Source organism: Typopeltis vanoorti, chromosome 14 (assembly GCF_054136105.1).
Source record: "Typopeltis vanoorti isolate ZY-2024b chromosome 14, IOZ_Tvanoo_1.0, whole genome shotgun sequence".
NCBI lineage: Eukaryota > Metazoa > Arthropoda > Arachnida > Uropygi > Thelyphonidae > Typopeltis > Typopeltis vanoorti.
Window position 1 is genome coordinate 29,039,779 of NC_143562.1, and position 25,956 is coordinate 29,065,734.

At 41.9% G+C, this 25,956-nt stretch overlaps 1 protein-coding gene across 3 annotated transcripts in view; it reads right to left on the bottom strand.

Moving 5' to 3' along the window:
• Positions 1–25,956, bottom strand: part of LOC150099333 (extracellular matrix organizing protein FRAS1-like) — a 1,385,483-nt gene that overhangs the window by 309,502 nt on the left and 1,050,025 nt on the right. For all 3 annotated transcript variants that reach the window (XM_090403569.1, XM_090403568.1, XM_090403570.1), the window contains one exon: positions 9,250–9,373. In XM_090403569.1, the coding sequence (XP_090259695.1) occupies positions 9,250–9,373 (124 nt within the window). The remainder of the gene's footprint in view (positions 1–9,249; positions 9,374–25,956) is intronic.

The window sequence follows — 25,956 nt, forward strand, 5'->3', positions numbered from 1 at the left end:
TGTCATTCAGGATGGAGGTAATCCAAGTTAACCGAATTAAATAATACCCATAGATTGATGTCTTATATTTTTTTTATCGACCCTCCAATCGACCCCTGAGCCCGAATCAACCCCTAACAATGTTATATCGACCCCTGGGGATCGATATCGACCACTTTGGCGACCACTGGTCTATGCCATTGCATTGGTTTGTTGCAAACCAGCTTCTCTCTTTATACAGATCTTTCAACTTTTTCCTTTTGAGGAAAATCTGTTCCTTTCCCCCATTCCATCATATTCTGCTTTACTGCTTGTTTGAATTTTAACCACATATCCCAATTCCAGGTAACATTATTCCAATTCAAACAGAGGGTTTGGAATTTAGTTGAAAAGATCAATGGAAAATTTGGTGGAATTCTCCATGGTCCAGAAGAGATCTCTACTGTTTCCATGCAGTGGAACTTAAGTATAACTGGATTATGATCTGACATGTTGATGTCAAGATGTTTTATCGGAATTATCCTATTTATAAGGGAAGAAGAGATATAAATTCGATCAATACGAGTACCAATACCTTGATTCTGTATGTGTATGCCTGGAGATTAAGATTACAAATCCATCTTCCATATGTCTACTAGTTGAGCATTGTCAAGACATGTTTTTAACTGTGCATATCTCACTTTTCCACTCATGGGTTGTCCTCCTGTTTTGTCAAATTCCAGTCTTCAACTGGAATTGGACAAAACAGGAGGACAACATCCACAGTATTTCCAATCTATTGTTAAGATTCAACCTTCTGCATCCCTTTGGATATTACAAAATGACCCAAGGAGGGGGGGGGAGAATAAGAACTCCTACTCCAGCCCAGTTAAATCTTCTAAAGCTCCAATAAGAAAGAAGTGGATATCTTTTCAGATGCAAACTTTGTTTGCCTAAACTTGGATAAAGGATTAAACTAAATTTATTATAGTCTGACCAAGTGCAAAATAAACTTCCAACATCTATCTGTTAAACTTTTTATATCTTTATATCTGCAGAAGTATGTTTCTTGGAGAAACAAACACCTGATATTATGGCATAGCATAAGTTTCCATATAGTTTCTTGTTTAATTTGCCTATGGAATCCTCATATATTTAATGAGGCAACGCAGAAAGGAGATGCTATGATTATTGAAGTACCACTAGTTTTGGATGAATCCGATGAGGTCTTCAATCTTTGAAGAAGCAATTGTGTAACCTGCTTCTTGTAAACTGTTTTCCAGTTTCTTACAGTTGCTTTCCATTATTTCAATTTCATGGCTATCATTTTTGATATGGAAGCTAGTTATTTTATTATTATTATTATTATTATTATTATTATTATTATTATTATTACCCCAAAACCCCATGGAGTCAAAGACTCATCTGGGAGGTTTTTTATCACACACACATGCACAGAGCTCATCATACCGTGTCTTAAACACACTGAAACTCCCTGCAGACACCACACTATTAGGCAAGTCAATCCAATCATTTACAACTCTGCACGAAAAAAACCTCTCACTCCCCTACTCACACCCTCTTTATGCAGTTTCCAGGGATGACCTCTGGTTCTCCCCTGATCTCCCACTATTTTCTATAGAAATTCTTCAGCATTCATCCTATAACGATCCCTTACCAACTTGTAGGTCACTATCATATCTCCATCTTCCTCCTGTCCACCAGACTCTGCAAATTACATCTTCTCAATCTTTCCTCATACTCGACATTCCTGAGTTCAGAAACTACCTTAGTCAGTCACCTTTGGACCCTTTCCAACATCTCTTCATCCTTCTGAAAACCAGGTGACCAAATCTGGGCACAATAGTCCATGTGTGGCCTAATCAAAGCCTTATACAAAGGAACAAGAATCTCCCTATTTCTAAACGTCAGTGTCCTCCGCATCATTCCCAGAAGCTTTTGTGTTGTCTTCCCAATTATGGCTATGTGTCCCCTAAATTTCAGAACCTTATCCACTATCACCCCCAGATCTCTTATTTCCTCTACCTCCAACAATATATTCTCACCAAGCATAAATTCTGCATCCCATCTTTGTTTTCCAAATTTTAAAACCTTACATTTTGCAACATTGAACTCACATCCCAATTTCCATGCCCAATCACTCAATTTATTCAAGTCATCTTGTAAGGCCACTACATCTTCACTACTCTTCATGGCTTGTCCCAACTTTGCATCATCTGCAAACAACTGAATATCTCCATCCAAATCTTACCAATATCATTAATATACAAGTTAAACAGTAATGGCCTAAAACAGACCCCCTGAGGCACTCTACTAGTAACTTTCCTTTTCCAGTATATCTCTCCTCCATACACTTGTTGATACCTATCAGATAGCCGGTCTCCAATCCAGTGCACTAATCTAATATCCAACCCCATCTGCTCTAGTTTGGCTGTCAACTTATCATGCGGTACCTATCAAAAGCCTTTGTGAAATCCAAGTATATTACTGTGTAGCCTTCTCCTCTGTCAAAGGAAGCAGTCACTTTATTGTAATAAGTAAGTAGATTACTAAAACATGACCTCCCTTTAGCAAATCCATGCTGTCCATCAAAGATAATACCATTGTTATCAACCCAACTCTGGATCCTAGTTTTCACAAGCTTCTCCAGCAACTTAACCACAACACCTGACACACAGATAGGCCTATAGTTTGATGCTTGAGGTCGATCACTTCCTTTATGAAGTGATCGACCTTTGAATACATTTAGACATTGCATCTACTAGATAGTTTTTGAAACTTCCCAAAGCTGCATTGATCTCTTTTCCAGCTAACTCCTCATTCCATGTTATACCCTCAAGCTGTCTCTTGAGCTCTTCATATTCACCCTCCCCTAGTAGTTCCACATATACCCTTTTCTCACAGAGATCCTCACACTGCTGGCAACCACCCAGGTGATCACCTCATGGTCACTCTCACCAATTGGGGGATGATTTGACACCTCATTTACAAATACATCCTCTGATGAGATGACCAAATCCAACACCCTCAATCATAGCATGCCCTCTGTTACATACTGTCTGAGATAGTTATCCCTCAAAAACTCAAGAAACTAATTTTCTTTACTTCCAGTTGCTATCTCATCATTTCAGTCTATATTGCCATAATTAAAATCGCCCATAATGATCACCCTTTTCTTATTTGCTTGGCTAATTTGATTATACATTCATTACCACCACCATCCACATTTCCTGGTCTATAACAACATCCAACCAAGTATTTCATTCCATTCACCTCTATCTCACACCATACTGCCTCAAAACCACTGGCACTATTTCCCTCTTGCATCTCTACTTTGTATGGACATAACTCTTTCTCTATCATCAATAGCACTCTTCCTCCCTTTTTACCCCTTCTATCCTCACGAAACACATCGTACCCTTCCATCTCTATTTTTATCAGGATGTCATCCTCTTCCAACCATGTCTTAGTTATTCCAAAAATCTTTGGGTGAACAGATGCAATTAGTGTAACCATTTCATCTGCCTTGTTTCTTATACTTCTAGCATTTGTATACAAACAACCGCTCATTTCAGGATCTACAGCTAGTTCCACTGATACCACTCACTCGATGTGATCTCTCCATGCTCAACTGGAACCCATTTCCCTTTCTGCTCATTCATTTTAGAACCCTTTTCAATTCCAACTGTTTCCTCTTGATCCTAGGTCATCCCATCCCTTTTCAGTCTACACATGCTCTCATATCCTCTTGGAGCATCCACCTTTCTCACGCTGTGTACCCCTTTCCACCCTGAGCCTCCCTGTTTTCCTGCTCCTCTTGTACACCCATTCTCTCATTTTCTATACTCATACCACTCACTTCCCCATTCATAACCACCTCTTCAATCTCTCCTGTCTTACCCTCCTGCTCTTCCACATCACTTCCCACTTAATCTGATTCATTCTCTCTACTCACTTCTCTACCTTCCAGCAGCAGTCTCTCCAAGCAAATAACATCATAACCACTCAAATGCAGTCCATCGCTCCCATACAGTACACTTCGTCCTTCAAACTCATTCCATACATTAACAAACTGTACTCCCCTCTAATCACACATTTTCAGCAAGCTCTCCACCTCATCTCATCACAGTCATACCTAGGCAACATGCTTACTACCCTTCTGTCACACTATTCTCTTTTATCCTTCTAAGTAGCCTCCATTTTCTTTTCATATAGATGATAAGTGTACTGAGAAAACTTTGAATCAGTAAACTTTATTATATTTTCTTTAATTGTATCTCTTGCTTTCTCTTTATTAGCCTGAGTTGGTTCTTCATAATCCATAAACTCTTCTGAGCCTGAAGAGATTCATTTGATGATCCACATCCTTCTCCATCTTTACATTTTTTATTACTTCTTTTTCTTTTAGTTGTAGTTCTTTTTTTTAATTTTTTTTTTGTTTATCTTCAATTTTTTTTATTAATTCATCTTTCCTTTTTGATGATCGTGTCTCCATATTAAGTTCTTTCAGTCGCCTTACTTGCTTTTCTGTTTCTTCTCCAGTTTCTCCTTGTAGAACAGTTGAATGTTTTTGCATTTCATTGTGTACTTGTTCAGTTGTTATTTTAAGTTCATTATTGGTATTTTCAACTGATGTTTCATCAGTATTTGACTGGAAAAGTTTCTCCTGAAGATCTGGAATTTTGGGGCTAATTTCTATCTGATTTGGTCACGCACTTTTTGTGATTTTACCAAGAGTAGTTTGCTTAAATGCGCTGTCTTTACTAGACTGAATTGGAAGATTTCTGGAAACTCTTCATTATGCCTTCTGATATATATGGTGTTCTAATTGATTCTACAGGAGCTCCCACTCTTTCCATGAAAGTTCTAAAAGGATAGGTGTTAATGTGTTGTTCAGAACTTTCGCATTTCTGACAGGGTTTGAGGCACTGATTAGCGATATGTCCAATCTCCATGCAGTTGAAACATTTAGATTTGGGACAGTTACCACCTAAGTGATCATATGAACTGCAACACAGGCATCGATGTTGTACTCTGGGATAGTTTATTATAACTCGGGTTGTACTGATGTTGAAAAAATTTGGTATGGGCGTCTTCATATCCATTGTGAAGGTGACATCACCAGGAAACCAATTTGGATCTTCAGTTGACAAACCCTTTTGAATATTACTAATCTTACCCCATTTTGAAAATGTCTGTGTAAGAATTTCATTACTATTCTTTATATATTCCATTGGAAATCTTTCGATTTTTACTGTTTTTACCTGGCCCCCTGACCAACTGTGCTGCCTTCGAAAGTAAAATCCTGTAATAGTTTGTCCCTTGTTTCCATATCTTTAACTACAATTAAATATTTCCCTCCACCATAAGGGATGAAAGAATAAATCTTGTTTGAGTCAACTATCTCTTTTAAAACCTTAGTTACCCATCTCACTTCTTCACATCTGGGAATTTCAATTCCTGGAGTTTGAACCCTTGGAGGAATTGGTACTATTATCTCAAATGGGAAAAAGACTATAACCTCTGCGTTTAATTGGAAGAAAAAAAAAACTTTCAGTCATAAGACTGAGAATAAAATAATCCCGTGATACAGAAATAATTCTACACCACCAGCAAATGTTTGTTTGAGTTACTATAAATGCCAGCCGTGATACCACTAAAAGTAATTCCATAATGCAGATACTAACTGCGCTACCAGCAATCCTAATATTTATTAAAAGAAACCAGTGCTAGTGGGGATGAAACCACCACTTGCACCAGTAAAATAAATTAAAGTGAAAAACAAACAAAAGAAAGAAAACCAAAGTATTTCTCTTGCCAAAAACCGAGATCTCATCAGTGGGAGCCAGACACAAAGGTGATACTAAGGTTGAACTAATGCAGAAGTCATATTTTCATATACGAGTTGCTAAAAGATGTCACCCCTTATTATTAAATTACTCTGGATTAGAGAAAGTTGTTGAAGTTTTTTCACTTGGTTATACTATAAATTAAAGATACCAAGAAGTTATATACATGGTTTAATCTTTTATCAAAGTGTAAGCAAACAAAGTTTGTGCCTGAAGTATTTTCAGGACTGAAGCAACTCGTATAAGGAAGCTAAGACTTCATATCGCTTGTCTTAGGATCACATAATGCAAAGCACATCCCTATGCAGACATGTATAATGCTATGCATTATGGGAAGGGTCACTACCCAGACTGGTTTCAACCTTTATTGAGGTCTATTCAGTGGAAGCCAGACCCAGAGGTGATGCAGGTTGAAGCCAGAGGCAATACTAAGGTTATGTTGTTGAAAGTAAGTTTGCAATAAAGCAACTGTTCTCAACACAAAACTTCAATAGATTTTATCCTGCTTCATTCCTTAAACCAAATTTTCCAACGATGACTGATTTTTCTTTTTCTCTTACTTTTGCATTCCAATCACCTAATATCAAGATAAAATCTGTTTTGTCAATACTATATACTACTTATTTTCAATCTACTATGAAATTGTTCAACCTGTATGAGTGCAACATTCACTGGATATACCTTTTATTCTGATTTGGATTATTCTGTCAGACACTGAGTTGTAACCCAAAATGCATTTTCTGTATTCTCTTCTAACTCTGAACTACCCCATTTCTTCGGTTTCCATGTCCAAAGTAATACAGTCAATAAATCAGTAATAAAGTCTACAGATAATATGACAGATGCATATTACATGAAATAAGGCATGGTCCAGCATCAGGTACCTCAGGTTTGGCACTCCCTTACTGGCTAAAGTGAATACCAGAATAGCGAAGTGATTAACTATTCCCTTGAGGTAGTAGTTACATTACTCAACATTAAATATTTAGATAAACTTATTGAATAAATGGGAGGGCAATTTCAAGAAGAGTAATGTGGAGAAATTTCAAAATGCTAAATTGTATAATTAGATTTGCTTGTGTACATGGCCGTACTGAAGGCGCAGGAGAAATGAATTAGTAGAAGATTTGTTAGTTATTACAAAAATGCAGCAGACAAAGAAAAATCTGTTTCTATTACAATTAAACAGAGCAAGAAACAAATTCTAGGCCTATAAAATGTTTTGGGAAAGTTGGAGGTACAAGCAGTAAATAAACAGATGCATCCTTCCAATATTTTATTTTTGTCATTGATACAAGTTTAGGGGTGTAATGTACTGTATACTGTAAATTGTAGCACATTCACATGAGAAACAAAGCAAAACTTAGTCCACTAAGTTTCACTTTTTTTTGGACTCAGCTAGGAATGATGCTTTCTATGGGAGCTAGTAGGAAGTATAGGTTGTGAAAAAATAAGAAAAAAACATAGACTGTGTTATTATTATTATTTTTTTAATATTTTGTTCTGTGTGTGGTATCTGAGGCATAGTCAACTAAAGAGACCGGTGTTCACAGTTGTGATTACAAATGTCTGCCATTGGTCAATAGTAGGCCAACTTGCAAGAAGAGCCTAAAGAAAATGCATAGACTATATTTTTTCAAAATTCTGGTTATTTTTTTCTGACATATTTGGGACATAAGGAATAGTGATCACACTTCTATAATCTGTATGCAGAGAAGGTTAAGGACTGGGAGAAGGATTAAGAATTTTGCTAATTCTGTTGGAATTGTACCAATTAAGATGTGATGTATGTTGCTAATTTCAGATATGAGAGATGCCCGACTGGAACAGAAATTGATGGGTATATTAGTCAGAGTGATGATGATGATGAGAAAGTTTGTGAATATATCTAGCTATGTGAGCAAGTTTTCAGTATATTGTAAAAGAAAGGTTACATTTGGAAAGTGTGTTATTAAGGTGTGTAGAAAGGATGACCATTGTTAATCTCCTTTTCTTTAGTAAAACAAATTCTTGAATTGACTGCTGAGGTGAAAAGAAAAATATCTAGACCATGAGGCCAAAGTGCGAGTGCATTATCAAAATCTCTTATCCATATAATAGCCTTAGGTGAGCCTGTGTGGAAGGCATGCTTTTCAAAACTCTCTTGGCAAAAAAATGGCTTTTTACCAAGAGGGGATAATCTATAAGAGGAAAGGAGGATTCCCTCCTCCCTTCTTATTGATTATCCAAACAATTAGCAAAATCTCTTACTCTTTTGATTGACCCCTATACCTCTTCTTACATTAAAAATTCTATCCACTTGCTAAAGCTTCTATCAAAAATTTAATTGTAAATAATTCCTATATTATGGTCAACTTTGATATCACTTCTCTCTTTAGCAATATTCCCTTGCATGACACATCAAAAGTTTTAAAAAGTTCTATCACCATCCCCACCTAACAGATCGCTATCATGCGTTACTTATCTTGGACACAGACAGAGGTACTGCAGTGGATTCGTCCCTCTCACCACTACTGCCAATTTTTCCATGGAGAATTTTGAAAAGTAGAGCTAAGTATAAGTAAAGTTGATGCTGGGTTCTCAACTGGGCTTCATGGAGTAGATTTTAAACATATTAAACACATTCCTCCTTCACCTGAACTGCCAACATCTAAGGATCCACATAATGATGAAAAAGGAGATAAACAATATTCTATCCTTTTAGACATTTTAGTAATACCTCTTTCAAATGGTACCCTTTCTATTATAATATACTGAAAACTGCTCAAATGTGCAGATAGATTCACAAACTTCCTCATCATCCCCTCTCTGAGTAGTATGATATTAAAACTAACAGAGCCATTCATCTCGGTTAAAATAAGGTATCTCTCACTGTTAATATATTTTACCTAGAAGATAACCACTTATTATAAATCAGAAATCAACTGAAGTCATATAGAAACCACAGCATAATCCCACATGACATTTGAGAATTCCTCATGTAACATATCAGACTTCCATTATGCTAGTAATCATCTAAAAGCTATTAGCAACAAACAACAAATGGCTTAAACATAATATGAAAGACAATTTATGTAATTAACTTCCTACTGTACTGTTTTCTCCAATGAATACCACTCCCAACTCTTTTAAAAATATATTAACAGGTTTTGAAAACTTTGGACTGATATTCAAAAAAAAATAAAATAAATAAATAAATAATAATAAAACTTAAAAAACAAATTGTTAGGAGTTCCCAGAGCTTTTATTGTACATTCTCCAGTTATGTTAATTTCCCAAAGAGACATTATTAGATAAAATATAGCAAAACATGTAGATGTTTATCATCTTAATAAAATATACAAATGAAATTCCATAATCTTTGAAGTTATTATTACTACTCATTGGTAATAAATAAATATAAACAAATATAAAATATTACCATCATTTGGGCCATCTATAATAGCAACCACTTTAGTAATGTTATTAATGACAGCATTTTGGGATGGATCTGAAAGAAATACTTCAAATTCTTCTTCATCTTCATATAAACTATCATCGATTATCTGCAAAAATAAAAAATGAATATTTAAATAATTTTCTTAAATAATTGATAATGGATTCATAAATTCTGTTTATTATTAATATTATTATTCAGGACCTCCATTAGGTTGTGCAGAAGGAATTATGTAAGATTTGTGGCTCTGTAGTTTGTGTTTGATGGAAAGAAGGATTATCGAAATGCTGATTTAAAGATCCATAGAGAGAGAGAGAGAGAGAGAGAGAGAGCTTTGTTCGCTGAGCATGCTGAAGTGTAAATTCAGGAAAACTTAAGTAATTAGGGTGAAGGCAGGTTAGTTTGTGTGAAGGCACCCATTAAGCGAGTAAGTGTGAGAATGACCAAGTGAGGAATTTTTCCTCACTTGGTCCTATTCAATAATTTTTCTTGAGAGACCTAGTCTCTCAAGAAAAATTATTGAGTAGGGTAATCAATTCAGGAAGAAAAGGTGGGTGGGGGACTAAAGAGATGCTGCAGTTTCTATATTCTAATGCCAAAAGTACTAGGAACAAGATGGAGGAGTTTTGGCATTGGTTAATGCAACTTCACCAAAAGTTATAGGCATTACTGAGACTTGGCTAACAGCAGATGATGTAGTCACAGGGATTGAATGTGAAGGGTTTAGTATTTTCAACGAAGGTAGAGAAGAAATGATGGGGGAGAGGTACTGCTGATGATAACAGAAGAATTGCAGTCAAAAAGAAAAGGTGATAGGTGGGAGGGTGGCAGTTTATTTGAAGGTCTGACGTGAGATTAAGGCCAGTAAGAGAAAATATACTTTGTTGTTGCTATAGGCCAGAGAATTCCACGGATGATCTGGAAGACATGCATTGCCAAATTAGTACAATGAGCACAGGCAAAGTCATTATTATGGGAGACTTCAACTATTATTATTATTATTATTATTATTATCTCATCTCATCTTCCTTATACCCTCTTTTACCTTGCGGTGTCGAGGGTCCATTGATCATCGGACTTCACTCCATTAAAAGGATAAGGTGGTCAGCCTTATGCCCCAGTGTATCCTATGGCCTGTAGTGTTGAGTTCTCAAGGCCAGTTTGCCTGCTTTGCGGGATGAAAAACCCCAGAATAAACTGGGGAAAAAACCCTGCTGTCCACGCCCAAGACTGGCTAACTTGGCTATGGCTGAGGAAGATCCTTCAGCTCCTCACGTCATCGACGGGAATCGAGCCTAGGACTCCTTCCCCAGGCATATGGTTGCGAAGTGCATAACCACTAGGCTAACCGCGTGGACTATTATTATTATTATTATTATTATTATTATTATTATTATTATTATTATTATTATTATTTGACACCTCCAGGGAGTACAAAGACTCATTGAGGGAGAGTGTGCCAACAGCATCGAACGATTGGTCCCCTTCCAACTACTAACCGCGCTCAAACTTACTTAACTGAGCCATTAGTAGCAGAGGCTCTACCAATCGACCAACCTTTGCCAGCAAAGAGATATATAGACTGGAAGGAAAAAAAGTTCACATGGCAGGAAGGAAATGGAACTTATACACCTACTGACAGATAATTACATGAGGCAGCATGTGATATAGGGGACTAGGGGTGTGAGAATATTTGAACTTGGTCACATTGCCTCCGTTTGGTGAAAGTGACCATGCAGTCTTGAATGGGTGTATGTAAAACTACAAGGCAGGTGATTATGAAAAGCTTTGGAAGAAGCATAAATCTATGCCATGGCATAAACACTGCAGGATAAGCATGTTAGTAGTGCATGGCAGTTAGTTAAGGGTCATCTAGAGGAAGCGATATTAAATTGTATATCTAAGATAAGGGTTAATAATGTAGGAGTTAGATGGATGAGTAATATCATTAAGCATGAGCTGCAGAAGAAGAAAATGCTGTGGAGGGTATAAAAAGAGAAAGGTTAGAGTATAATAAATTCACTTGGTTAGAGTATAATAAATTTAGTTTAATACTTTATCCAAGTGTGAGCAAACAAAGTTTGCGCCTGAAAGTATCTTCAGGACTGGGTTAAGGTGGTACAACACCAGGGCAACTCGTTGCAAAGGTAGAGCTAGCTACAAACACTCCTATCTCAGTATCTCCTATAATGCAAAACACATCTCCTTGCGGATATGTCTAATGTTATGCATTAAGGGAAGGGCCACTACCCAGACTAGTTTCGACCTTTATTAAGGTAGAATGGGAGTTCATGTCTCTCATCATTGGCCTTTGGAGAATAAAGCATGCTGAGGGTCAGCAGACAGTAAGAGAGGAGTATGATGTAAGATAGAGTAGGATAGTAGGAGGTAAAAGAGGCCTCAGTCAGCCTGTTTAGCCGTATTAGGCTAATTGGTCTGTAACACATAATCTCCATTTATCTGTTCAGAAAAAAAAAGGTTAAACATAGACTTTGGTCTAGGGTTCGCATATGATTTTAAACAAATTAATAATTTACTTAGAGGATCTTTTTGTGTTACTAAATATAATATCCTTATTTGTATTCTGGGTAATTAAATTTTATTGCTGTTATTGAGAAATTGAGGACTTATAGTCCGGGCTGAATATATGAATTGATCATAGAGGTCGAACTTAAGGTCCAGAGAGAAAAAAAAAAAAAAAAAAAAAGGATTTTTTTTTTTTTCAATACATTTAAAATATAAATTTTATTATTTAAATTAAAAAAAATTCAAATAATAAAATAACAGGACTTAAGGTCCGGGTGAGTTGAAATGAATAGGGACTTGTAGACCTGGTACCATTGGGACTTAGAATGGGGTAGAGACTGGCCCGGGAGATGTAGCTCGCAGGGAGCAGCACAGCCTCGCTGTAAGCCTTCACAGCAAGGGTTCTCAGCTCTATCCCCCCTTATTTGGAATAAAAGAAACCGTGCCAGCAAAAGCTTTGTGGCTAGGGAAGACAGAGTGGTTATTCGTTTTCCTAGGGGGGGGGGGGGTTGGTGGGGTTTTGTGGGTTCTAAAGAGATATACAGGGCTTGATGCATCCCTGTATAAGAAAGCATATTGTTGGTTTGCAGTATTGATTCACAAATTTAAAATCTCCTAGTACGTGCCTTTCTTGTGCAAGAAATTTGGGTGGGTAGAAAAAAAAACACCTTTCCTTATTCTTGCATACATTAAATTTGCGTCTCGTACCTAGGATTTTTTCCGTACCTTCCAAATGTGATATTTTAACACGTTGATTAGGAAGATAGCGAACTTTTGGGTTTTTTGGACTAGTGGAAGGAATTGTAGCCGTACGACCTCTTCTACTGTCAGCATGGGGATTCCCAATGCTGTGCTGAGTCTCCGCCAGAAGCTTTGGGCTGGTGGGCAAAAATAAAAGAAATGGTCCACCGTTTCCACGTCCCGCCAGACATTGCAGAAGGGGTCGCACGGGCTAGGTACATACTGGGATTTCACCTGTTTCACTGGGAGCCGCCCCTAGGCTATTCTCCAGGCTCGATCTCGATGAAAAGGCTGTCCCCAGCTGTTTTTGATATTTCTGAAGAGAATTTGATTATTTGTCTTGAGATTGGGTGTATCATGCCTGGAAAGTTGGAAGAAATCCCAGTATACTGCTTTGGGTTTGTGTGTGAGGATTGCTATTCCTCTGTCTCTGAGTGTTGTGATCGATTTAACTAATGTACTGTACCACTTGGGCATCCCCCTTGAGCGGGGTCCAGCATAGTCCGTGATCCCAAAGAGCGGGAGGAAAAGTCCTATAAAGTATTTAATTAGCAGGCCAGAAATGTGGTTGGAGTTTAAGGCCTTCCGTACGGTTTTGAACGTGTTTGCTTGTAGGAAGCTTTTGTGATCGGGCAGAGCGTAACCCCCTTCTTCCTGTTTGAGTTGTAGGTATTCTTTCTTTACTTCGTGTTTACTCACATTCCAGAAGAAATCAATGAGTTCTTTTGATAATTTATTTTCTTGTGACAGTGTGATGCCTGTGATGTTGACAGTGTGCATCAGCATTGGAGTGACGATTGTTCTTATTACTGTCGCTCTGCCATAAAAGGAGAAAAAGGTTGGTTTGAACAGCCTTATCCTGTCCCTGCTTGTCTCCTGCAATTTTTGGATTGGTAGTGCTAGGGTGTCTAAAAAAGGCACGCCTAGTATCGTTAGGGGCTGTGTCTGTAGCGTTAAACCGTAGGGAAGTCCAGTGCTATGGAAATTTCCAAAACTTTTGATTTTAGTTTTTTGTGCGTTAACGCGAAGACCACTGACTATGCTGAACTTTTGCAGCATGTGCAGATAGATATAGATGGACTCAGAATCTCTGAGTGTGGCCAATACATCGTCTGCATATGCTACTATTTTGCACTGTCTGGAGACTTGGGGCAGTGGAATACCATTAATTGCAGGGGTGTTATCAATTCTTTTGATTAGGGGTTCTAATACTAGGGACAAGAGGAGGGGGGCTTAGCGGGCAGCCTTGCCTAACCCCTCTCTTTATGCGGATTGGTTCTGTCAGAAACCTATTAATAGATAGTTGGGTCGTGGCTTCCGCGTACATGTTTTTAATTGTACACCGAAGTCTCAAGCCCACGCCTGTTTTTTGGGGGATGTTCTGCAAATACCTGTGGTTGACACTGTCAAACGCTTTCTCCAGATCGGTGGAGAGAAGTGCCAGGGGGTATTTTTTTTCCTTAGTCAGTCTGATCAAGTATCTTAACAAGAAGAAATTGAGTTCCATAGATCTAGCGGGGATCCCGTAGACCTGTGAGCTTGTTATTATATTTTCGATACTGTCCTTAAGGCGTGTGCAGATAATTTTTTGCAAAGATCTTATAGTCTAAATTGGTGAGATTGGACGCCAGTTATTCGAATAAGTCCGATCTCGGTCTTTCTTGGGGATAAATATGGTATAGCTCTTAAAGAATTCCTCGGGAATGTTTCCCGAAGTGAGGAATTAGTTAAAGATGTTTATTAATGCTGCCACTGCAAATTCCCAGATAGATCTATAGAATTCTATCCCCAGTCCGTCTGGCCCTGGGGTCTTCTTTGTTTTCATCATTTTGCACGTAGCCTTTATTTTGGCTGCAGTTATCGGCCTGTCATGCAGGGCACTAAGATGATCGGGAAAACATGTTGCGTCCCACTCACTGAAGTCATCTGTGTCCTGCTAGTCAGAGAAGATGGAGATATACTGCTGATGAAAGTGACAGAGTATTTCGTGGGCTGAGTGTAGAATCTGGCCCTTCTCTTCGATCTGGTAAATCGTTTTCTCGTCATTAGCCGCCACCCATTGTTGGTAGTAGAATGCGGCGGAAGGTGTTTCCAAATTTCTGAGATAGAGTCTCGTTTGAAAATCGAGGTCCTCGACTCTACTCTGCCGCTCTTGCTGCAGCGCTATTTCTACTTGCCTGATAAGATGTCCGCAGGGAACTCCGCTCCGTTCGCTTGTCTGGTACCAGCCGAGTTCCCTGTAGAGATCCCTCAGCCGTTTGCGTTGTTGGTAGGCCCTTTCCCACCCGCATTTTTGGAACAGTTCCCTAGCCTGCCACTTGAAGCTCAACCAGTTTTCCCAGTCCCAGTTGGTGTTTGTCCATCTGTCACAGAGGTTCTGTAGCTGGTCGCTAAAAAGACTGGGAAAGGTGGGAGGCAGCCTCCAAGGAACTCTGGCTGTTTCCATAACCTCTGGAAGCGTGATTTTGAGTATGACCATTTTGTGGTCGGTTGTCATGTGCACTGAGGTGTGACGTATCCTCTGAACATATTGTTCCAAGTTTTGGGACACATACACCCTGTCTAGTCTTGTCGCTATCTGGCCGCGGCACCACATAGTTTCTCCTTTGGAGGGGTTATTCCGCCTCCAGATATCGACGAGATCAAAATTTATACAGCATCGTTTTAAAGCGTCAATGCCGCCAGTTCCGGTGTTTGCATTCCCACCGATTTTGTCTAGACGTGTGTCTTCCACACAGTTCCAGTCTCCTGCAACTATTAGGCGTTCTGCTCCCAGGAGATAGTTTTCAAGGGCAGAGAAGAGACCAATTCTGTGGTATGGATTGTTCGGGGCATAAACTGCAGCAAGTCGGATGGTACGGCCACCGTACTTCCAGTCCACCGTTATTAGGCATCCTGTGGCGTCTTTTTTTTAGTTTAATCGTTTATATTTACCTTAAATTTAGTTTAATCCTTTATCCAAGTGTGAGCAAACAAAGTTTGCACCTGAAAGTATCTTCAGGACTGGATTAAGGTGGTACAACACCAGGGCAACTCGTTGCAAAGGTGGGGCAAGCTACCAACACTCCTAGTATCTCCTATAATGCAAAACACATCTCCTTGCGGATATGTCTAGGGCCCATACCCAGACTAGTTTCGAACTTTATTGAGGTCTCTTCAGTGGGAGCCAGACCCAAGTAGAGATATCAGGCATCAGGCAGAAGCATTAGCAAGTCATCTCTACCTATAGGAATTGCCAATTGGTGTGCCACCCTTTTTTAATAATTTACTCTGGATTTAGAGAAAGATGTTCAAAGTTTATTTTTCACTTGGTTAGAGTATAATAAATTTAGTTTAATCCTTTATCCAAGTGTGAGCAAACAAATTTTGCACCTGAAAGTATCTTCAGGACTGGGTTAAGATGGTACAACACCAGGGCAACTCGTTGTAAAGGTGGAGCAAGTTACCAACACTCCTATCTCAGTATCTCCTATAATGCAAAAAACATCTCCTTGCAGATATGTCTAATGTTATGCATTAAGGGAAGGGCCACTACCCTTCCCTTAATGCAGAACATTGTTGGTATCTTGCTCCACCTTTGCAATGAGTTGGCCTGGTGTTGAACCACCTTAACCCAGTCCTGAAGTTACTTTCAGGTGCAAATTTTGTTTGCTCACACTTGGATAAAGGATTAAACTAAATTTATTATAATGAACCAAGTGAAAAATAAACTTTCAACATCTTTCTCTAAATCCAGAGTAAATTATTAAAAAAGGGTGGCACACCAATTGGCAATTCCTATAGGTGGAGATGACTTGCTAATGCTTCTGCCTGATATCGCCACTTGGGCCTAACTCCCACTGACGAGACGTCGTATTTCGTTTTTGCAAGCGCATCAAGATAGCCTTTTTTATTGTTGGATTTTTACTAATATAGTGTTTGTTATTTATTTATCTTGTTCTACTAACATTTTGCATTTTCATACTAACTGTACTAACTTGCTGGTAGTGCGTTTAACGCACTACGGGATTATTCAGAGTCGTAAGACTCTTAATTTTTTATTCTAGATGCAGAGATCATGAGCAGTTATCCCCGTCCCCCCCAGGACTCGGACACTTGGAGTGGAGATTCCAGGTTTGGAGGATCCCAGAATACTCACAACCGTTCTTAAGGAGCTCGTAGGAGTAAATAACATCTTCTCCTTCACCACCTATGGAGGATGACGATTCCTATTCGTAGTTAAAAATGCGGCAACGAGAGACAAACTTTTAGAGGGTTCCCCATCCAAGGGAAGCAGGTGATCCCAACCATGGCAGGATCACAGGTTCGGCCGATCAGAATCGACCGCTTCCCCATGGAATACTTAGAGACCGGAGACGACGTACTGACACAGACATATAGCAAGTGGGGGAAAGTGAGCAACATAAAGAAGAGCGTCTCCAAGGAAGACCCCGCTTGGTACTCTGGCAAGGTAACTTTTACCATGGACATGCGACAACCAGTGCCCAACCTTGTCAACATCGGCACGTCGCGTGTCATGGTAAACTACCCCATGGTACAGAGGCAATGCTTGCGATGTGGCTCGATTGAACATCTGGGGAGTGACTGCCCTTGAGCCAAGTGCTTCAACTGCATCAGCGTCGGGCACATCTCTAACCAGTGCCCACACCCCGCCGTAAATGCTCTGCCAAGGACCACAAAGAAACATCTTGTCCTCTACGAACATTTGCAGCGGGCAGGAGTGCCCATTGAGGCACTCTCTTCGCAGCCTGCCCGAGACGCTGCATTTCCAGATCTACCTACCAACAGCGGGGAGAAGAAGTTTACCCAGACCATCTTGGATAAAATACCGAAGCATCAATCTGCAGCAACACCAGCAGAAGGAACTGTTTCCTCCCCAGCAACAACATCCGCCGAGGAAGCAGATCCCCCCTCGGCCACTTCCACCACTTTACAACGTACAACGGAAGAACAACATCCATCCGACGGTAATACGGACGAAGTTATGGATAGCACTATACCAGCTATCCCCCCCTCTACAACACCAGAGGAAGCTTTGTCCGTCGACGTTTCAGAGACTTCCCCTGCAGTAGCTAGCAGCCCTCTCCCTGCAGTGAAAGAGGGGGCACAAGATCTTCCACCTCCGAAAGAACCCCCTAAGAAAAGTAAGGAAGCGGCTTCCCCTAAACCTGAAAAAAAACATCGAAGCCGCTCCAAGAGGAGTACGGACTCCACAACATCGGAGTCCGATAAATAAACTAACTGGCTCCCAGTTCAACCTATATAACTACGAGACAGACCGAAACAAGATCGTCAGCTTTAAAATCAAGAACATTCACCACGAGTTCAAGGTTCTCTCGAGCTCGTGCGATAAACTGGAAGCCAGTCTGCAGGAAGTGGGATATTCTACCTCCCCCCCCCTACAGATCGACAGCTTAATCCAATATGTAAGACAGCTACATATTAAAGATCTAGGCCGGATATAAAAACATCAGAATGCCGCCACCCCCCCCCTTTTGTGTTGCCTCTCTTAACATCCGAGGGCTTCGTTTACCATCAAAACAAGAGGTGTGGAAGCTTATGCTAGCCTTTAACATCCGGCTCTTGTTCCTGCAAGAAACACATTTCTTTCATTTCAAAGATATGCAGGAACTGAGCCATACGTACCCCGTACAATCATTTTGGAGCTTTGGCACACGTAACAGCGCCGGGGTCGGGATACTTATGCTAGCCCCCATCCTCAGAGCCTTCCATAACATCCAGAGGGATACAGAAGGGAGAGTCCTTGCCATCGACTGGAAGTACCGGGGCTGTATCACTAGATACATTAACATCTACGCCCCAGCAAATGCAACATTAAGACCAGCATTCTTCCAGTCGCTCCATACATACTTGTATGGCGCCCATCACGTCATCTTGATGGGGGACTTTAACTGTGTGGCGGACCCGGCCTACGATAAAGTAGGGGGAAATCCGAATACAGGTACTGCTGACTACAGACATCTGGAAACCCACATCACGAATCTCCAGTTGTCGGATATTTGGAGGGCTCACAACCCCTACTGTCGGGATTATACCTGGACAGGCCAAGGCATCGGCACACGGATCGATCGCTTCTACTTATCACCATCCCTCTTCTCCAGAGCCGAAGCTAAAAGGCACGTTCCACTTAATGCTACCATCTCGGACCACAAATTAGTCGTGCTAAGTTACCATCCATTAGAAGCAGTAGCCGTTGGTCCGGGCCCCTGGCAGTTACCACCAGACTTCCCGTCCCTGTTCTCAGCCAAGCTTAACCAACTGTGCTCCACCTGGTGCACCGCTGGCTGGGACTGGGATGCCTGGGCATGACTAAAACTTACCATGAAAGAAAATATGATAAAATGGGGCCAGGAACGTGCCTTCCTCAAAAGAGCTCGGCTCCGTGACCTTTACAAGGAGAGGAGCTGGTTCGTGGCCAACCAACTCCAAAGCATTCCATGTCACAACACCATCCGTGACATTAATCTTGACATTGAATCGGAGAGACAGAAACAGGTGGAAGAAAAGAACATTAAGATCCGTCTCCACCTCCGCTCGGAAAACAGGGAATCGGCCGCGTTTTACAACAGGCATTACGTCAACTTCCGGCAGGAGTGAACCATTACTACCATCAAAGAAGGCGGGTGTGAACACACCACCACACCTAACATCATGAACGCCTTCTGGGGGTACTACAGTCAACTCTACCTAGACAACAGTGCCCCCCAGGATTACTCCTGTTGGAACATTGACTCCTTCCCAGCGCACATCCAAGCAGGGTTGGATGCACCATTTACAGCGGTCGAAATAACATCAGCCTTCAAACAGTGCCGTACAAAGAAAGTGCCTGGGCCAGACGGCTTAAGCATGGAACTCTACCGAGAGGCCAGGGACCACATCCTCCCCATTCTCGTGGCAATCTTCAACACTTTCCTTACCACCGGAAACATGCCACGAGAATTTATGGAATGCCATACCGTTTTCATCCCGAAGACCAACAGGGACCCTTCCATCATCCAAAACTGGCGTCCCATCAGTCTGTCGAACACGGATTATAAGATCCTCGCCTGTGTTCTCAACAACAGACTAAAGATCAGGATGAGATATATCATCAAAAGTACACAAGTGTATAGTGTTCCTGGTCGATCGATGGAGTTCAATTTTATCCTCATCAGAGAAGTGCTACGTCTGGTTAACATCAAACAGTACTCTATGGCATTGTTGACAAATGATCTCAACCGAGCGTTCGACAACATCTGCATTCCTTTCTCTTCAACATCCTGGAGAAAGTCGGGGTCAGCAGTGGACTCCTCAACATCATCAGAGGAGGCTACAACAACAGCTCTACTCGCCTCCTCATCAACAGACACCTATCTGACCCAATTATCATCCAGAAAAGGGTCAAACAAGGGTGTCCCCTCAGTCCTCTGCTCTTTGCCCTAGCCCTTGAACCGTTCCTGTGGGCTGTGAACAACTCTCATGCGGTTAGAGGAATTCTACTTTCTCTCACCACGGATGATTCCAAGGTAATCACCTAAGCAGATGACCTGGTGGGCACTTTTAGGAACAACGACTCCGTACTTAACTTCTTTAACATCCTCAAGAAGTTTAAAGTGTCGGGGTAACATCCAACCCCGACAAAACTAAGATCAAGTTGTATGGAGTCTGGGACCTGCACAACATCCCTGCAGGCTTCGTCCCTACTGCCGACCCCCTCACCATCCTGGGGGTCCCGATGTTGAACAGCCCGTGCTCAACATCGAACATCTTGACAACAACACCGTTGAGAAACTCAAGGACTGGAAAAATGGACAGCTGTCACTCTCCTCCAGGCGTACTGTCATCAAAACCATCGTATGCCCTGCGCTTCAGCACGTCCTGAACATCACCAACATCAGCGAGGATCAGGAAATCCGGCTCTACAGGAAGCCCCTGAAGTTCTTCTGGGGCAATCTACGCCAGGAATTTGGTCTCAACATCCTTCAACTTCCGGAGAAGCGGGGGCTTCGGCCTCTCTCTCCTTTAACATCAGATACCTAAGTGATACCACGTTCCATCTAAACAGGGTACTGCAGACTACACATCCCTGCTGATATCCTGTGTGGTATTTCTTAGGTCACAAGCTTCCCCTTTTTAGGATCCCAGTCCACCAGGGTCCCAAGGAGGACATTGTTCCAGAAGACTACAACAGACTCTGTCAGCTTATACAACAACTCCGCTCTTCGGGTGTGAACATCGCCGGGATCCGGAACAGCTACACATGGTACGAACACTTCTTTAACATCCTTCGTACCGATGTTCTGGATCTGGGGATCAATAGCAATGAGATCCTCTTCGGCCACCTCTTCAAATATCGAGGCTACCCATCGAAAAAGGACCTGGCATGGAGGATTGCATACGGACACCTTCCAGTGAACATCAACATCTGGCGGTTCCACAACACCCGGAACCCCTTTTGTGACTTCTGCAGGAGCCTGGACACCGTGGAGCATGCCTTCTACCGGTGTCCAATTTCCATCTACATCTGGAGGAGGCTAAACGTCGAGCTCTGCATCCCCCCTGCTGTTGCAGGAGCAAGTCATTTTCCTGCAGTTCACTCCCCCAGCCAACAACAAGCAGAAGTTAGTGGTATTTATAATTAATGAGCTCAAATACCACATCTGGAAGGTAAGAAAGAAATTTTCTAACCCTACTAATCCTCCCAATCTGATGGATCTCTCTAGAATCGTCCTTTACAAGTTCTACGGTTCCTTAAGGAGATTTTTACATCTCGAAAGAGAGGCTCTGGTGGACACCACGTTTAAGATCAAGTGGTGTTCACCTCCAATCCTGTGCAGTGTCAGACACAACATCAAGTTCTGCCTGCTGCTGCTTTGAGATCTCCATCTGCAGCAGCAGCTCCACTCTGAGTCATTTCCTTGGTCTCTGCGTTCCCCCTGAGGTCTGTTTTGTTCCCTGGTCTCCCACAGAGGTAGTTGGGAAGAAAAACCCAGGCAGCGCAGGCCTACTCGAGGCGGGCTGCCCTGATGGGGCGGGTCACCTGGGCACCGGCTACCTCCGTGGTCTTTTCGATCTTATGAGCCAGGAGCGTAGGGGTGAAAAGTTCTCATCTGATAGCGTGGAGCTAGCAAGTTGTGTTATATGAGCTGAGGCCTACATTTCCTTTTTCCTATTCCCCACCTCCCCACCTGCCCTTCCCATTCTATTCCCTCTCCTCTCCTTTTCCCCTTTCCCATCCCCCCTTATTACCCCACCTCAACCTCGCTGTCACTTCCCTTCCCTTCTTTCTCTTTCCTACAGGGGCACTCTGACCCCCCCATTTTCGTAGGCCAATGATGAGTTTCAGCTTTACTTTCACCCCAGCAGATTCCAGTGACAGTTCCCAAAAACCCCCGAGAAAGCTCCGGCCAAAGGCAGACGTCTACCTCTCATGAAGATCCAGTTTCAACGGCCCGAAAAGAGAGCTCCATGCTCAGATTCAACAGTAGTACCCCAGCTTTGGTAAGACTTTTTTTCTTTTTATTGCCTGTTTTATCTGTCTATTCTGGTATCGCTTTGTTTGCGGTGAGGAACGCCCAACGTTCCTCGATTTTGCCCTCCCTTACATCCCATTTCTACAGCCAGTACTCAGGAAGTTTTGTAACCATGTCGCATTTTTTGCCTAGAACTAGGAAGCTCAGTATCAAGCTCATGAAGCCTGTAGATCAGCGGGCGTTAGTGAGAGCTCTAATCGAGATAGTAGGGGCTGAAAATATATACGGTTTTATACCTTACGGGAACAATAGATTTCAAATAGTGGTCAAAAACGAACAAACAAAAAGAAATTATTAGAGGGTTTCATTTGTTGTGGACAAACAATCACACTGTTTCTAGTAGGGAGCCTATGCAAAACGCTAAAAATAACCAGGTTTCCACTAGAATACCCAGAGAGCGAACCTGAAGTCAAGAAATTCTTTAGTCAATAGGGGAAATTCACGAGATTAAAGCAATTGAGCATGCAGACTATAAAGGATGGAAAACAGGAGACGTCGAAATCAAGATTGAAATGAAAAAAGAAGTCCCCAACTTTGTTTTTTGGGGGGAAACGAGGGTAATGATCAACTACCCTGGTGTGAAAAGAAGGTGCTTTAGATGTAACTCAGTGGAACACCTTGGGGCAGATTGCCCTCGAATACAATGCAGAAATTGCAAAGCATCAAAACATAAAATAGAAAGCTGTACAGAACCTTGTCTGAAGTGTGGGGATCTGACCCACAAAGTGGACACATGTCCAAACAGGACTCTCAGAAGCAACTGGAGGGACCATAACACCAATTAGGGCTACACCTGTCGGGTAGCCTGAGACAGTATCAAGGAGCGATTTTCCGGAGCTCTGCGAACAGGCTGAAAAGGGAGCATCAACAGAAAACACAACCTCCACAAAAACCCAAAAGATACCCAAGGCAAGCCGCCACACGCAGGACAACATCGCCAGCATCAAGGTGGCAAACCATGAAACGCGCCGGAAAGAGGAAGAAGTCACACCCAGCGTCCCAACAAAGTGCACAAGAGAAACGGAATCAAAAGAAAAGAAAAAAGCGAAACAAAGCAGCCTGATATCATCGGAGGACGAGACAGAGTATACCCACACTACAGGTAGATGTCAAACAATAGGTACAAAGCCCCTCGACAATGACGTAACAATGTTAGAGAGCCTACCCCCAGTAAGGGATCAACTGGCAGAACCAGAAGTCCACTAAATGAACTCTGAAGACAAAGGGGAGAGGGATTCCCCAAACAGGCTCGTCATTGACTCGGGTGCTGAATGTGCAACCAGCACCGACGAGGAACCAGAACTGGCCTGCATAGAACAACCATCAAATAACCCCCCCCCTCATACTAACACCAACATGGAAGTTAAAATCGCAACCTTAAACACTAACGGACTACGCAACCACTTTGCGCAAAGCGCTGTCTGGAGGCTAATGTTAACACACAAAATCAATATCCTCCTGATACAAGAAACCCATTTCTATAAGCACTGGGACATGGAGAACTTTTCAAGAAGCTATCCAGTCACCAGCTACTGGTGCTTCGGGGACGCTCAGTGGCAAGGGGCAGGGATACTAATTCGCCCCCCAAACGCGGGGGGTTCTTCAATGACCAAAAACACACCACAGGACGCCTAGTAACGGTGGACTGGAAGGACGGTGGCCATACCATCCGACTTGCTGCAGTTTACGCCCCGAAAAATCCATACCACAGAATTGGTCTCTTCTCTGCCCTTCAAAACTATCTCCTGGGAACAGAACACCTAATAGTTGCAGGAGACTGGAACTGTGTGGAAGACACACGTCTAGACAAAATCGGTGGGAATGCAAACACCGGAACTGGCGGCACTGATGCTTTAAAACGATGCTGTATAAATTTTGATCTCGTCGATATCTGGAGGCGGAATAACCCCTCCAAAGGAGAAACTATGTGGTGCCACGGCCAGATAGCGACAAGACTAGACAGGGTGTACGTGTCCCAAAACTTGGAACAATATGTTCAGAGGAGACGTCACACCTCAGTGCACAACATGACAACCGACCACAAAATGGTCATACTTAAAATCACGCTCCCAGAGGTTATGGAAACAGCCAGAGGTCCTTGGAGGCTTCCTCCCACCTTTCCCAGTCTTTTTAGCGACCAGCTAAAGAACCTCTGTGACAGATGGACAAACACCAACTGGGACTGGGAAAACTGGCTGAGCTTCAAGTGGCAGGCTAGGGAACTGTTCCAAAAATGTGGGTGCGAAAGGGCCTACCAACAACGCAAACGGCTGAGTGATCTCTACAGGGAACTCGGCTGGTACCGGACAAACGAACGGAGCGGAGTTCCCTGCGGACATCTTATCAGGAAAGTAGAAATAGAGCTGCAGCAAGAGCAGCAGAGTAGAGTCGAGGACCTTGATTTTCGAACGAGACTCTATCTCAGAAATTTGGAAACACCTTCCGCCGCATTCTACAACCAACAACGGGTGGAGGCTAATGATGAGAAACCAATTTACCAGATCGAAGAGAAGGGCCAGATTCTACACTCAACCCATGAAATACTCCGTCACTTTCATCAGCAGTATATCGGCATCTTCTCTGACCAGCAGGGCACAGATGACTTCAGTGAGTGGGACGCAACACGTTTTCCCGATCATCTTAGTGCCCTGCATGACAGGCCGATAACTGCAGCCGAAATAAAGGCTACATGCAAAACGATGAAAACAAAGAAGACCCCAGGGCCAGACGGACTGGGGATAGAATTCTATAGATCTATCTGGGAATTTGCAGAGGCAGCATTAATAAACATCTTTAACGAATTCCTCACTTCGGGAAACATCCCCCAAGGAATTCGTTAAGAGCTATATACCATATTTATCCCCAAGAAAGACCGAGATCGGACTTTGTCGAATGACTGGCGTCCAATCTCCTTAACGAATTTAGACTATAAGATCTTTGCAAAAATTATCTGCACACACCTTAAGGGCAGTATCGTAAATATAATAACAAGCTCACAGGTCTACGGGATCCCCGGTAGATCTATGGAACTCAATCTCTTCTTGTTAAGAGACTTGATCAGACTGGGTAAGGAAAAAAAATACCCCTTGGTACTTCTCTCCACCAACCTGGAGAAAGCGTTTGACAGCGTCAACCACAGGTACTTGCAGAACATCCTCCATAAAACAGGCGTGGGCCTGAGACTTCGGCGTACAATTAAAAACATGTACACGGAAGCCACGACCCAACTATCTATTAATGGGTTTCTGACAGAACCAATCCGCATAAAGAGAGGGGTTAGGCAAGGCTGCCCGCTAAGCCTCTTCCTCTTGTCCCTAGTATTAGAACCCCTAATCAAAAGAATTGATAACACCCCCGCAATTAATGGTATTCCACTGCCCCAAGTCTCCAGACAATGCAAAATAGTAGCATATGCAGACGATGTAGTGGACACACTCAGAGATTCTGAGTCCATCTACAGGGTGTTCGGGATAAATTTGACATATTTATAATTAATTATATTTTTCCGTAAGTTACATGTATTAACACACACTTCTCTTCATTTAAAAGTTTGGACCCTTCTTCATTCATATACAAGATGTCAGAAAGGATGGATAGCTGGAACCCACCTGAATCATGGAAGAGAATAACTTGTATCATGATGATTCGTGCCCGCCATCAAAATAAGGATATTACGACTGCTGCCCAATGCTCCCTGAATACAGTAAAAACAATCAGGCATGAACTAGAGACTTGCAATGGTGACTACGAGGATGTAGCAAGAAGAAAGATCCCTAGCAGACGATCTGATTGCGTTCGTACAGCAGAATTCCTCGCAAATCTGCAGGAACAGGTGTTGAAGAACCCTGGCATTGGAATTCGGGCTTTGTTCGTGGAGTTGCTAACTGTAGTC